Source organism: Rhinopithecus bieti, unplaced genomic scaffold, assembly GCF_001698545.2.
Source record: "Rhinopithecus bieti isolate Rb0 unplaced genomic scaffold, ASM169854v2 scaffold_77291, whole genome shotgun sequence".
Taxonomy (NCBI): Eukaryota; Metazoa; Chordata; class Mammalia; order Primates; family Cercopithecidae; genus Rhinopithecus; species Rhinopithecus bieti.
The window spans coordinates 1,070,106-1,085,046 of NW_016829743.1; the positions used below are offsets into that span (position 1 = coordinate 1,070,106).

General features: G+C 50.2%; 1 protein-coding gene across 1 annotated transcript in view; it reads left to right on the forward strand.

Moving 5' to 3' along the window:
- VSIG8 (V-set and immunoglobulin domain containing 8) overlaps positions 1 to 8,190 on the forward strand; it is a 13,763-nt gene extending 5,573 nt beyond the window's left edge. Inside the window, exons 2-7 of the mRNA XM_017864846.1 lie at positions 3,685 to 3,863; positions 4,308 to 4,509; positions 4,633 to 4,854; positions 5,941 to 6,060; positions 6,502 to 6,700; positions 7,595 to 8,190. Of these exons, the coding sequence (XP_017720335.1) occupies positions 3,685 to 3,863; positions 4,308 to 4,509; positions 4,633 to 4,854; positions 5,941 to 6,060; positions 6,502 to 6,700; positions 7,595 to 7,868 (1,196 nt within the window). The 3' untranslated portion in view covers positions 7,869 to 8,190. The remainder of the gene's footprint in view (positions 1 to 3,684; positions 3,864 to 4,307; positions 4,510 to 4,632; positions 4,855 to 5,940; positions 6,061 to 6,501; positions 6,701 to 7,594) is intronic.
- The last annotated feature ends 6,751 nt before the right edge of the window (positions 8,191 to 14,941 follow it).

Consider the following 14,941-nt stretch of genomic DNA (forward strand, 5'->3'; position numbering starts at 1 on the left):
CCCACCCACCCCCTCACACCCACCACCAAGACCCCACGGGATATCCAGCCCAGGAAGAGGAAACACCGAGTCTAGAAACATGGGAGTTGGAGGAGCATTCCACCTTCTACTCGTGTGCCTGAGCCCAGGTACGGGGCTGGGCAGAGGGCAGGGATAGCCAGCATGAAGCCAAGTGGACAGGAAGGGGGCAGTGAGGGCTCACAGCAGAGCCTGGGGCTGCCTGAGATGCCTGACAGGGTGCTGTCCACCCTTGCCCTGCTGCAGCCGGGTGTGGGTATTGCCAGGGGACCTCTCCCCAGGAGACCCGGTGCCTGAGGTTCAGGGTGGGTGTCTGAGGTGTGGAGGTCTTTGAGTGGATCTTTATGTGTCCCCTGTTGGGCTCACACATGTGTGCAGGTGCCCTGCAAGCTCGTGCTGTGAATAGGAGGAGAGGGATTGATTGCCCTGCAGGAGCTGGAGGTGGGGTAGGAGAGAGGTGAGCACGGGCATTGGGTGAGGGCTCAGGAGGAGCTTGGGAAGGATCAATTTTCATCAGACTGTGTGCTATTCCCAGCGCTACTCCTTCTCTCCCAAGGCCAGGGCCAAAGGGCAGGGGAGTCACTTGCCTTGAAAGGGCGAGAGACTAAGGCTGGTGTAAGTCTGAGTGGTTGCTTCCATCATGGCCGGTGAGAGCTCAGGCCTGAGACCACAGCCCTGGGCACCCTGTGCTATGGGAGGGCAGTGCCCCACTCCAGGATGAGGCCTGAGGGTGGCGGGGATGGCAACTCCAGAGACTTCTCACCCCACCGGGACAGGTCCACAGGGCAGGGCTCAAGTTTGGACATTGTGGCTTCCTGCTCAGGTTGGGGCAAGTTCCACCAAGGGACATTCTATGCTGACATGGCTGGAAATGGCTGAGTCCCTCCTGCGGTCTGGATTTGGGATGAAGGGGCATGAAGGAGGAATGTGGGAAGGCAGGGCGACATTTTCAGCCTTTGTGTGAGCGTGAATGTGTATGTGAGTGTGTGGGTGTGTGTGCCTGTGTGGGAATGATGACATTTCTGGCAGGATAGCTGCAGCCCCTCTCTGTCTGGTGAGAGCAGGGCTGGCAAAGTCCACTTGGAGGCTCCAGCTGTGCTGTGGGGACCTGGACTTCCCCCTGTATGGTGTGTCAGTGGGTGTGTGAGGACAACTCAATGCTGGCTGCATTAACACATCAATACCCTCAGCTGGAGCTGCCTTTTCTCCCCTCCCTTACCTCCAGAGGGAGGGTCACGAGTTCTGGAAGCACCTTGAAGATTCAGAAAGAATTTACAAGCAGAGAGTAGGCACTACTATTAAGATGACACCCCATAAAGCATGGCCAGCTTTTGTAGGGGCAAAGAATCACCACTGTCCTCTTCCTTGGAGAGCCCATTGTGATTCCTCCATTCCTGTCTCTCCACAAGTCTCCCATCCAGCTCTCTCTTCCACTTTGCCTTTCTTCCCTCTCTCCAGGCTCTCCTCTCTCATTCCCTATAGTACTTCCTTAGTGCTACAGCGAAAGGAATCAAGGTGAGACATTAGGAACAACCTCCCAAGGAGAGGGAGGGGTGAGAAAAGGCTGGAACCCTTGGGAGGAGGTTGAGAAGACTTCTAAGGAGATAGAAAAGCCGGGTGAGGCTTCCTGGCCTGGGACAATTGAAGAAGCTCTCAGCCTGTTGCAGGGTGGAGGTGCTTTTCTTGCAGCCTGTCGCTCCCTCTCAAGCCCCTCTCCCAGATTGCTTACCCTCCTGCCTGGCAGGCTCCTATGGCATGGAGAGAGTCTTCCCTGCGTGGGTGCTTCCAGCAGTGCTTCTCCAGGGTGGAGCCTCTGCTCTCAGCCGAGTTCTGGTTCATCCCTGGCTTGCCTTGAGCCGCCTCAGGATCTGGCAGATGGCAGCAGGATCCTTATCTCAGGAATGAGCTGTTGTTCTCTTGGCCTGGAGCTGGTAGAGGCATCACCAGGTCCCGTTACAGCCCCAGCAGTCAGCCTGCCTGCTCTGGGTCACCTTGGAGTTTAGCTGGGTTAGGACAGAGCTGATGACCCAGCCAGTGTTCCTAGCGGGGAAGTTCAGGGATCCCTGAGGTATTGAATGTGTCGAGAGGGCCCTTGCTGGCCTCTCTGGAGCTCGGCTAAGCCTTCCTGGCAGGGCTTCCATGGATATGTCTGGTCTTGAATGAACACACACAGGGACTATATGAACACACGGTGGGTGTGTCTTTTGAATTAATATGTTCTGCGTTTTTGTGCAGATTGTGTCTGTGTCTGTATGAATCTAATAGTGTCTGTGTGTGTAGGAAGATGGGGTCACATAGGTATGTATCTGCATTTTGAAGGCTTGTGACAGTGGGCCACGTATCAATTTGTTTGCCTGTGACGGTGTAATTGTGTGTGTGTGTGTATGTGTGAGATCTCTACATGTAAATGTGGTCCTGAGCCACAGAATGACAGAACAGAATGACTGCTGAGATCTGGGGCTGTGACTCCAGAAGACATATTGACTCAAAAAAGAACGCAGACAGAGAGTGTATAAGGCCTGGTGAGGGGCCTGCAGAGGCAGGGTTGCTGGAGACTGGGAGGTAGAGTGCAGAGTGTCCAGGGTGGGGTTCTGGCTACGCACCCCCCCTCCACCTCCCCGGTCTTATCCCTCTCTAGGTCCAACCGGTTGGGGATAGGCCTGCTGGGGCTTCAGGGCAGGGAGGGACAAGAGCTCAGTCCCGAGCTCCTGGGTCCTGGGATCCCAGCTCCTCACCCAGGATTGCCTGCCACTGACTCAGTGGCAGGAGGGGCCTCACTGGGAGCCAGCTTGTGGGGGCGGCTGCATGTGAGCCACACAATCACATAAGAGGAAACACACACAGTCCACAATGCTGTGTAGTCAAGAAAGACTCACAATGTCCTACAGATAGCTGTGGCCATAGTCCCAGGTGCACACCATCACTCACTATCACACATGAACACAGTCAGGCTCCTGGTCATAGCTGTCCACTGTCATGTGCAAGCACACACTGTCACTTTTAAGCACTTACATAGCCTCACATGGTCACACATCACTGTACAAAACCACACAGAGGCATACAGCCACAGACACTATCATACACAGATACACATAGACACACTTAGTCTTTGGCTTCTCAGGCTGGAGAGGAGCCATTGTAACCACCCTGCTGCCCCTGGACTGGAGGAGTTCACTCAGCCCAGACAGAGCCCAGATAGGTGACATTTAATCAGCCAGGCTCCTCCATCAGAGCATTTAACAACTCTGTGTGTACTACATGCCTTCACACACACACAAACACATCCACACTATCATATAAATATATAACCAGACACGCTACATGGTCATGTACATGAATATCCTCACAGTATACATAAGCAGTCACAAATACTCATAAGCATACAATGTACATATGTGTACATATTCATACATGCATATAATCATATATACATACAAGCATACATAACAGCTACATATATAACAGCTATATGTACAGCTGTTATATGCCTATGACAATTCGTGCACACACACATACAAACCCACTAAGAGCAGCCCTCTTTTTTATGAAAGCACCCCTGACCTCTGGGTGCAGCGAACAGAGAATATGAAGGGAAGGGCTGACACTGACTCCCCCTGAAGCCCTGGTTCTGCTCCTACCACCCCATCTTCTCTGCCCTCCCCCTAGCACTGCTGTCTGCTGTGCGGATCAACGGGGATGGACAGGAGGTCCTGTACCTGGCAGAAGGTGATAATGTGAGGCTGGGCTGCCCCTACGTCCTGGACCCTGAGGACTATGGTCCCAATGGGCTGGACATCGAGTGGATGCAGGTCAACTCAGACCCCGCCCACCACCGAGAGAACGTGGTGAGTGCTGGGCACAGGGATCTCCTTCTTCTGTGCTTCATGATGTCTACCTGTTGGACAGCCAACATCCCAAGGGGAGAAGACTGACTTTGAACCTCCCCCAAGGCCTCTCAGGGAATGAGGCAATGGGGATGAGAGCTCTGCAATTGTAAATTAAGCTAGCCAGTCAGTCTATCTCCTCCCATCCCATTCTAAAGGGAAGATAAGGTGTAGTCTCTGCCTTCAAAAAGTTCCCAGTCTGACCATATATTTTTCCAAGTGCTTGATCTCACCTGATCTCACCAGTTCTATAAGAGGTCAGTGGCTCAGGCATCCTTATTCTCATTTTTTCAGCTGAGAAAACAGAGTCTCAGAGAAGTTCAGTGAATTGCCCAAAGCAGCCAACCCACATGGCCCTCCTTGGCCCTGCCTGTTTCACCACCTGTTTTCGTCTTCTCTTCACAGTTCCTTAGTTATCAGGACAAGAGGATCAACCATGGCAATCTTCCCCATCTGCAGCAGAGGGTCCGCTTTGCAGCCTCAGACCCAAGCCAGTACGATGCCTCCATCAACCTCATGAACCTGCAGGTATCTGATACAGCCACCTATGAGTGCCGGGTGAAGAAGACCACCATGGCCACCCGGAAGGTCATTGTTACTGTCCAAGGTATGGCCAGACTCCTCTGAGCTCCTCTTTCCCTGGCTTCAGAGCCAAGGGCAGCTTGGCCCCCTTGAGCCTGGCTCTGTTTCTTGGCTGGGCCCTGGCTTACAATTGTCTGCCTCCTTGCAGCACGACCTGCAGTGCCCATGTGCTGGACTGAGGGCCACATGACACATGGCAATGATGTGGTGCTGAAGTGCTATGCCAATGGGGGCTCCCAGCCCCTGTCCTACAAGTGGGCCAAGATCAGTGGGCACCATTACCCCTATCGAGCTGGGTCTTACACCTCCCAGCACAGCTACCACTCTGAGTTGTCCTACCAGGAGTCCTTCCACAGCTCCATAAACCAAGGTGAGAGGGCACTGGGTGAGGGTAGTGTGGGGATGAATGGAAGATCGGGGACTCTGGGATCTGTTGGGGTTTCCTTGGGTTATCAGTGCCATCAAATCCCCTGTGGGCGACCCTCCCTCTGGGCCTATCCCAGCAGCTGCTATTTTTTTTTTTTTTGAGACGGAGTTTTGCTCTTGTTGCCCAAACTGGAGTGCAATGGCGTGATCTTGGCTCACTCCAACCTCTGCCTCCCAGGTTCAAGTGATTCTTCTGCCTCAGCCTCCTGAGTAGCTGGGATTATAGGCACGTGCCACCATAACCAGCTAATTTTTTGTATTTTTAGTAGAAATGAGGTTTCACCATTTTAGCCAGGCTGGTCTCAAACTCCTGACCTCAGGTGATCCGCCCACCTCAGCCTCCCAAAGTGCTAGGATTACAGGTGTGAGCCACTGTGCCTGGCCCAGCAGCTGCTATTGAGAGGAGATGATAAGGCAAATGTGGAGAGTCAGTCAAAAGTACTATGGTGAATTTGGAGGGAGCATGGTCTCAGACAGAGCTGGGCTTGAATCCTGGCTGGGACACTGACTGGCTCCAAGTCTAAGGCAAGTGGCTTACCCTCCCTGTGCCTTAATTTCTTCATATATGGAAAGGGAATACTAATATATACCTTTCATGGGCATGAAAGGATTAAATGGGGGAGGTGGGTAAAGCTCCCAGTACATAGAGAAGCTGACAATATTCAGTCAAACAAAGAATAATAGAGCTAGGAGGAACCTTAGAGTTCTTCTTCCCCTGGCTTCCCCTGTCCTCACTGTACAAAGGAGGAGACCAAGGCTCAGAGAGAGGATATATTTCCCTAAGGTCAGAGTGAATTAATGGTGTCTCTGTCTTGCTGCTGGGAGAGAGGTCCTTTCTTGCATCTCTTTCACAGCAGGGGGAAGGTGACTCACCTGGAGAGTGGAGTGTGTGTCTGTGTGTGTGTGTGTGGGTGTACACACATGCATAAGCCTTCCCTTCTTCCGGAGTGGGTGTCCCATCCCCTACCCCACAGGGACTGAGGTTGGAGTGTGAGCTCTGAGACCAGGTCTTTCTCCACTTCACTTTCAGGCCTGAACAACGGGGACCTGGTGTTGAAGGATATCTCCAGAGCAGACGATGGGCTGTATCAGTGCACAGTGGCCAACAACGTGGGCTACAGTGTTTGTGTGGTGGAGGTAAAGGTCTCAGGTAGGTGCAGCTGTCTTGAGGGCTGGGTGGTTGGGAGGGTTGAACTGGAGGAGGCTGGGCTCTGGTTTGGAGCCTCAGCTGCTTCTGCCTTTCCACTGCCATCCGTTTGCCAATGGGGGCTCCCAGCCCCTCTCCTACAAGTGGGCCAAGGTCAGTGGGTACAATTACCCCTACTGAGCTGGGTCTTACCTCTCCCAGCACAGCTTTCACTCTGAGCTCTAGAGCCCAGAGCAGCTGGAAGCCCTGGGAGAAGCATGCTGACACAAGGGGTTAACTTGTATCTCCCCATATCTTCCCCACTGGGTGTCCCAGGGCTAAAAGTCCCCCTGGGTCCCTCTCCCTCCTTCCCACTAACCCGTACCCTGGCACTTCCTGGTGCTGGTCCTTCAGGCACCTGCCAGGCTGTGAGAAAGCCTGACCTGCCTCCACTTCTCTCCACAGACTCCCGGCGTATAGGCGTGATCATCGGCGCCATCCTGGGCTCTCTGCTCGCGCTGGGCTGCCTGGCCGTAGGCATTTGGGGGCTCGTCTGCTGCTGCTGCGGGGGCTCCGGGGCTGGCGGCGCCCGCGGTGCCTTCGGCTACGGCAACGGCGGCGGGGTCGGCGGAGGGGCCTGCGGCGACTTGGCTAGTGAGATCAGGTAAAACCTGATGCATGCTGCATGCTGCTGTGCGGCAGGGAACCGGCGCCCTGCCCACCTCACTCCTGCCTGCCACCGGCCGGCTGGGCCCCCCACCCCAACCCTGCCCGCCATCGCCACGGAATGCTGGGACTGCGGCATGTCGACCTGCCACCCAACGCATGGCTTTTCCCTCCCCTTCCCACCCCAGTCTTCACCTCTGCTCCCTGCCTTCCATTTCCCTCCTGTCTACGCACCTGTCTGTCTTGTCTAGACTGTAAGCTCCTGGAGGGCAGGGCCTGTGTTTTTTCACGTTTCCCCTGTACTGCGCCGGTGAGAACTCTGACATGATTATTTAAGATAAACTAATAATAAGAATAGTGCTAATAACTTATATTAGAAACAAACTAGAAATAAAAATAGAACAAGTCTAGTAGTGCTAATGATTGCAATGCCTCGGGGATGGAAGGAAAGACGGAGAAGACTGAGGGGCAGGATGTGAGAAAGAGAGAGATTGCTCGTGCAAGGTCAGGGTTAGCTAAGGAAAGATGAAGAGGAAAAGCAGCTCCTTCTGGATCTCTATTTGAAGCGGTCGGCCTGCGAAACATCAGAAAGGGATTGGCGGGGCCTGGAGGGGACTGCCTGCGGGGCTGTCCAGATACGCGTGGACAAGCCCTGTCTGGAGGATGGGGATGTTGGCCCCGGGACCGCTGCAGGGTCGCCGACCCAGGAAGGGGCACAAAAGAGAGTAGGTCGAGGCCGAGGGAGAGAGGAAGGCAGGTGGAGAGAGGCGAGGGCAGGTGGAGGGAGGCGCGGGAGACGAGAGGTTGCCAAGAGCCCCCGGCTCTGCCCAGGCCGTGCCCACGCCGCGCCGCGGAGCAGCCCGCTCACCCGCCCGCCTGTTGTTTTCCACAGAGAGGACGCCGTGGCGCCCGGGTGCAAGGCCAGCGGGCGCGGCAGCCGCGTCACCCACCTCCTGGGGTACCCGACGCAGAACGTCAGCCGCTCCCTGCGCCGCAAGTACGCGCCTCCGCCCTGCGGTGGCCCAGAGAACGTGGCCTTGGCGCCCTGCACCGCCGCCGCCGCCTGCGAAGCGGGCCCCTCCCCGGTCTACGTCAAGGTCAAGAGCGCGGAGCCGGCCGACTGCGCCGAGGGGCCGGTGCAGTGCAAGAACGGCCTCCTGGTGTGAGCGCGCGCGCCGGGCCGGGCTGCGCCCCGGCCGGGAGGAGGGCGCGGGGCTCTCTGTCCGCAGCTGGGGACACGTCGGGGCTGGGGCTGACCTCGCTCGCCCCAGGCTGCCAGGCGGCTGGGGGTGAAGGTATTTCCCTAAGGAAATGCGTAGGGAGGCAGAGCCTCCTCCCCAAAAGTGGGAGGGGGCGGGCGAGGGCGGAGGAAGGCGATCCCGAGCCTTCTCCGCACCCCCGGGACCGAAGGTTCAGGGGAGAGGGAGGGAGGAGGCTGAGTGTCCTAGAGCGGCTGAGGCCGGAGGCCCGGTGTCCCCAGCCTAAGCAGAGGGCCCCGGGGGCCGGGTGGGTGGGGGTCTGTCTGGACGAATTGTCCTGTGTGTGAGGTCTGAGCTCTGAGGCAGCAGTCTTAGCACAATAAAGAAACATTGAGACGGGAGTCCGAAGTGGCTGTCCGCGTTCCACGGAGGTTGGGCACGGGGTGGCTAGCCCTGCCCAGGGCTCGGGAGGGTTGCTTCTGTCGCTCCACCTCGACCCCGTCCCTCTCCTCCCTCCTGCTTAGATACCTGGCAGTCAGAGCTGGAAGGGGCCATCCAATGCCACTCCTTTCAACAACAGACAAAGTGCAGGTAAAAGGAAAACAAAGACAAAAAGAATTAGCTCAGAATCTCTATGACCGTAAAATAAACTATTTGAGGAACTGGCAAGGTGCAATACACTTACCATTTCTAAATATTCAAAGTTTACACATGTCAAGATTTTCTATTGAGAATAATGTGCTCTGAAGGTCTAGGGAGTCTTTGTATGTTGTTGAAAGCTAAAAGGAAACTAGTCCTTGGATCACAGAAGGCACAGGCACCCGGTGAAACAGAAACAAGGACAAGTGAAAATAAGACTACTACCTGTTATAGTAAAAAAACTAAGTGCCACAGTTCTAGGGTGCTGGGTGAAGTGCAGGAAGGAGGGGGAATAATATTTATATAGCGAATATTATGGAACTCGGAGAGTATGGTAAGTCCCTTCACCTAGATGCTGCTGGTGTTTTAGAACAATTATTTGTGTGTGTGTGTGTGTGTGTTTTTCACTTGTCTACAGTTGGTCAACTTGCGCAGAGCCCATCCACAGGAAATGTTTGAGAAATACCAAGTGCATGAATGTGGCAGCATTACTTTATGCTAGCAAAAAAAAGTTTTTAGATATTTTACAGTTACTACCTTATAATAGAATATTCTGTGGTTAGAATCTAGGCCTTTCTGAGATCCAGCTCCACACTCTTACACCCTGAAGTAGTCAGCCACTCCTAAATAGGGATTAATTGAGCTATTCAGTATTTACCAGCACTTGTTTTGTTAAACACCTTGTCATGATATTTACAATGTGTTTTGGGAGATGTTTTAGTCATTTTTGGTTCAAAAGTGGAAATCAATAAGCACTGTTTTTGTTAATAGGCATGAGATGTCCTCTCTTGTTTAGCGAGATGGGGAGTGCTTAATTGAAGAGTAATGTTTGAGATAAGGTTCCAAGGATATATTTGCTAAGCAAACAGTAAGTAAAGTGGGCAGTGTTATAGATGTTCCTTTGTTGATAAAGGTACCAGGTGGTCACACAGCAATGAGGGGCATGCAGACAAGTAGACAAGCTCTACTAATCCTTCTTTGTTTGACATCATCTCTGTTGGGCATTGGAATCTACTTTCCTAATGTAATTCCCACTTGCCTATGATTTAAGAATTTCTAATATGGGATAGAAATGATTAATAGGAGAAGCTTGGCTGGATTAATTTCCTGTGCTGAGCAAGATTAAACTTAAGAAAACAGTTAGGTCCATCCTAAATGCCCAAGATTTAAGAAGGAACCTCATAGTTCAACTGGTGTTTGATGAATGTGAATGATTTTGTATTTGATGAGCTCATGAGGACAACATAGTGACGCAGGGGAGTAGGTGTTTGTATATCTGAATTGTCTGGGCTATCTGTTTCTCATTTTATATGTAATTTATTTGTATAACTATTTATAGAGTTCATTTTAGTTAGATTATTTGTGCTTTAGTAGCAAACATATATTTGAAAGGGTAAGTTCTTGAAGTCAGCAGTTTCATGTCTGCTATGAGACATGTATCAGGAAAAGTAGTGTGGGTTCTATTATTTTCATGCCAAAACTTGGGTGGTGTTACCTTACCACTTTGGTCCCTTGTTTCAGGGATGTTGGAACTTAGCTTAGACCTCCCTCAGAATCCTTTTGGACTTTGGGCTTCGTTTGTTTGGCCTGCCTTGATTTTATGTGGTCATCCTTCTTGATTCTTTCATACTATTTGTTTACACTTAACTCTGGAATATTTTGGCAGTTGTTTTCAATGTACTCTAGGTCTTTAAATTGGTTTGTAATGAATTATTGAGGAGAATAGCAAGTTGTTGACATTATATCTGACTGTAGTAACATTAGAATATTTCCATTTCAATTTGTTGGGCAATTTGCTCGTGAAAATATAAGATGTTATATTTAGTTCTACCAAAACCAGGATCTCAATATTATTCTTCTGGCAGGTTGCTCTGTGTGTGTGTGTGTGTGTCTGTCTTTGATTTTTTTCCTTCATATTTTCCCCTTAATTCCGTGTCAGTCAATACTGTCACCGTTTCACATCCATTGTCACATAAAACTAGTCATCTCATTCTCCCAGGCCCCCTGTCCTTGGGAAGGGATGTGCAGTCTGCAGATATTAGTGATTTTACTTAGCTGCATGAGTTGCTGGGAAAGGCCTTGGCTGGATTTATAATGATCTGTGTTTACTGAGCATGATGAAGTAAAGTTCAATATGATTACTCTGAAGTCTGACCTAAAAAAAAATCCTGCTCCTTCACTATACAGATAGGGAAACTGAGGCCCCTCAGGCTGGACTTTAAATCCCCAATTCTACTTTTCCATTTTATTCTAGAAGGTCAGATGAGAGGAAACAGGGCTGTGTCATGGATGACCTCTAAATGTTCCCTGACCATTCTTAGCATCCTTCTTTCTCTTCCCCTCATTGACCTATTCCTGACTTCTTTTATCTCTTTCAGATGTATGTCTTCTTTCTTAATAGCCAGGAAGGGTTTCAGAGTCATACTCTCTGGTGTAGAAAGACCTTCAAGGCCAGCTAGCCCAGCTCCCCCTTTTGGTGGGAAGGGGATTGGCATTTATTGAGCACCTATTAAGTGTTAGGTGCTTTTCGATTTTTTGTCTTATTTATTCCTTACTTTAGTCCTATGAGGTTGTGTATTATCCCCATTATACAGATGAATAAACTGAGCCTCAGAGGGATTAGGTATCTTGACCAAGGCAACAAAGATAATAAAGATAATTCAGGATTTGATCTAGGCATGTTTGGTTCCAGGACAGCAGCCTGTTTCTCTGGTATTTGAATTCCTTCTATAGCATTCCTGACAAAGGGTATTCAACCTCTTCTTGACAACCTCCAGTGGCAGCTCACTACCTTCCAAGGCAGGCCACCTGGCCTCTCACTGTCAATATTCAACAGAACATTTTTCTGGAACCCAGTTTTTGTCCCCATATAGCTTTTATCGCTTGATCCAAGTTCTACTCTTAGGGACCCCAGAGCATTGTATTTCTAATTCAGCTGCCTCTAGTGGACAAAGTGGTTGCGCTCCATACAGGATGGCTGCAACAGGAACATAGCTGGACACTTGTCTGGTCTAGTTGGTGGGAGGTGCTCAGAAGAGCACAGTACTTCAAGGTTGCTTCGTTCTGCTTTCCTTTCCCCAGCTGCCTCCTTGTTGAGAGCCCAGCCTCTTTCTTCTCTCTTTGTCTCTTTTCTTTTGAGGAGAAGCTAGTCTTCATCATTTTTCCTGCTCCTATTCTAGGGCCACAGGAGGTGTGGGGTGTGCATGGGCCTCAAAATGTCTTTAGGAAGCCCCCAAACCCTTGTTAGTAACACATAACTAGGAAACCCTCAAGATGCCTTGGGTATTTGCAAAGGGGTGATGGCATTGCCAACTCTGCTTTTATAGAGTTTGCTGGGAGATATGAGAGACAGTAATGAGGCAAAAGGAACCAGAGACAACCGTCCTGGGGGTGGGAAGGTGGGGAGTTCTTGGAAATGGGAAGGAAAGGACGTTAAATAAGGAGAAGAGCAGGGAACTCCAGGAACCATTCATCCCTTCATTTATTTGGTCATATTTATGAGCACCTATAAGATGACTTGTCATAGATGAAGAGATCTTCAGCAGGACACTGTGCCTGGCATACTTTTGCCCTAAGGCAGGGGATGATATAGGACGACGTGGGGCGGGTCCTCCCAGTCTGAGGAGCTTCCAGCTCAGCTTCCTGCAAGGTGCTGAGGGGCAGAGACAGCCAGCTGGCTGTGCAGGTTGTTGAATGATATCATCTTCCCCATTCCAGGAGCAAGGAAGCCATGATCAGACTTAACCTCCATTTGGGGGGTGGGACCAGTGAGGCTCTGGCAAGAAAGGCTCACTAAAAAGCAGCAAGAGAGATTTTAGAGAGACTCTGAGAACAACTTGCTGTTAGGGTGAGTCAACAGGGAAGGTAGAGAGTTCCTAAATCCAATGCTGAGATCACAGTACTTACTTACAGTAACTGTACTTGTGACTGTAAGTAAGTCACTGTACTTGTGACTGACAGTCACTGTACTTACCACCCCAGGAGAATAAGGGAGGGAAGTTTCTGTTTCAACAATTTTGCTTCAGGGGCACCTTGGTGTTTTTTGTTCATTTCTCCTGCATGAAACCTTGTTCAGTGCTGGAAGAGAGCACTTGTGGTGACATATGTTCAACAGTGGCTTTGGGAGTAGGGTGTAGGGTGGGGTAGGGGCTGGGAAGCCCTGATTTATAGCCTTTGCTGATTTCCATGATGTCAATGCTTCCACTATGGCTGAATTCAAGCTACCAACATGATGTGACTGGCATGGAATTGGGAGAAATGTTTGGTAGCACATGATTGTATGGTATTTCCATGATACAGATACAATGGAGGAAGTAAATAACTTTAAGAGCTTAGGTAATAGTGTACCATAGTAAAGTCATCAGGAAGTGATGAATTTTGAGTACTTATCAACTTTTTTTTAATATCATTTAGTTACAAATGTATGTAATTTACTTTTAAATAATGGCTGCACTTAACAATTGGCTTGGAAAAGTTAGGTGGACCGTGTCACCCCAGGCAAGCAGAAGGCTAGGTACACAAGTGTTGCCTCAAGAATGGAAATCTCAAGTACATCTTGATTTTCTCTATTTTCTAGAGAGATGCAAACAGCACAAAGTTATGCTACTTCTATTAAATACTACCTAAATTGTCCTCATCCTACTTCCTAGTTCCACCTTTTCCATCTCTCCCCCACCTTGCTGGAGCTGAATTCTGGTTCCTCAGGTCACTGAAAAATTATTGAGAGAATTTATATCCCCTTGGTTCCGGGTTTCTCTTTCAGTAGCCATCAGAAACCTGCGTTGGCATCCAAAGAATTTGTCTCCCAGGGCATCCAGCCATGGGAAATCTATTCAAGAAATGCTTGTGTGTCCTCATTGTCTCAGTTCCTTCTCTGACTCTCTCTCCAGGCTCTAGGAAGTCATCCTCTAGTCGTCTTCTCTTAAGCCCCTAATTCTCAAGACCATGAGTCATATGGAGTCCCAAGGAATTTTCTTCTGTGTGCTCCTCTTTGACTATCTATTACCACATGTGCTGCTCAATTATATTTCACCTACTCTAGGCCCAGTCAAACTGTGGTGACTCTGGGGAGGGGTTAAAAAAAATAATAATTATTATTTTTCCTCACTGGAAACAAAGGAGTTTTGGGAATTACCCAATCATAATCCTTCCAGAGTTACAAAAACTACTTCACTCCTATGGGTTTAGGTTGGGGCCTGCCTGGAGGCAGAGGACTGAATCTGTAGCCCTGTCCCCTAAGCTGCCCAGGGAGTCTCCTCATGGCTCATTTCCCTGATTTGGTGGGAACCTGGGAAACCCCTGCTCTGGAGTTAACAGTTAACACTCTGGAGTTAACTCAATGTTCATTCAGCCCATCTGGGGTAACAATTTTATTTATTCCTGGTGTATGGAAACAAAACCGATTCCATTCAGTTCTTTGTAGTTAGGTTGGGAAGAATGTGCAGCAGAGGGGTGCATGGGGGATGTGGGAACTTGCAGACAAGGTGGGGATAGTGGCTGCTCTGGGGAATCTGGAGGAGCTGGGTGTGATCATTGTGGCTGCTGGTGGGGAGTGGACAGGATGGCCTTCTGCCACCCCTCTGTGGCCATTGCCTTCCCCAGTCTTCTTAGATGCATTTTAGTAGGATGGGCAGGATGGGACACTGAGCACCAAGGAGGAGACTGAAGCCTTGACAAAGGCAGGACATTGAGCAGAGGAGGATGGGGTGAAACTGCTGATCACATTGTCACAGAGGCTGAGTTTGAGGTGATAGCAGACTCCTGTGTAGGTTTCTTGAGGAATTAAAGAAGGGAGGAGGAAGAAAACTTGTAGTACATGTTAGTGAGTTAGCCATGTTCCCATCTGCAAAGGAAAAAGCCTCAGTTTTGGAGCTAGACAGATGTGGGTTTATAGTCATTTAATAAACTTCCAAAGCCTCAGTTTCTTTGTCTGTAAAATGGAATAGTAATAGGGCTGTTTTGTGTGACAGGCATATTACAGAGCCTGGAACATACGGCTCAGCAAATGGTTGATCCTCAACCCTCCATATCCCTAGAATGTAATTTCATCTCCCCCTAGAATGTAATTTCATCTCCTACAAGAGGACAGGCCTGGAGGTATGGATCTAACCAAACAGAGGTCAAGGGCAGAGGCTGGGGGAGTGGGAGGTCCACCGGGAGGAGAACGGAGAATGAAGAATGAAGCCTTGGGATTGAACTTGGAGATGGCTCACCATCTTGGGGAAGAGGCAAGGAGTCCAGGAAGCCGCCAGTAGAGAAGGAGGAGAACCAGGCCTTGCCTCTGAGTCCTGGAATCCACATGCAGGTGTGAATATTGACAGGAATCCTCATTAGTAATAATAATCCTAATGATAACAGGAAGCACCGGAAACACAAGCTCGGCAGGGTCACAGAGTCAGTCT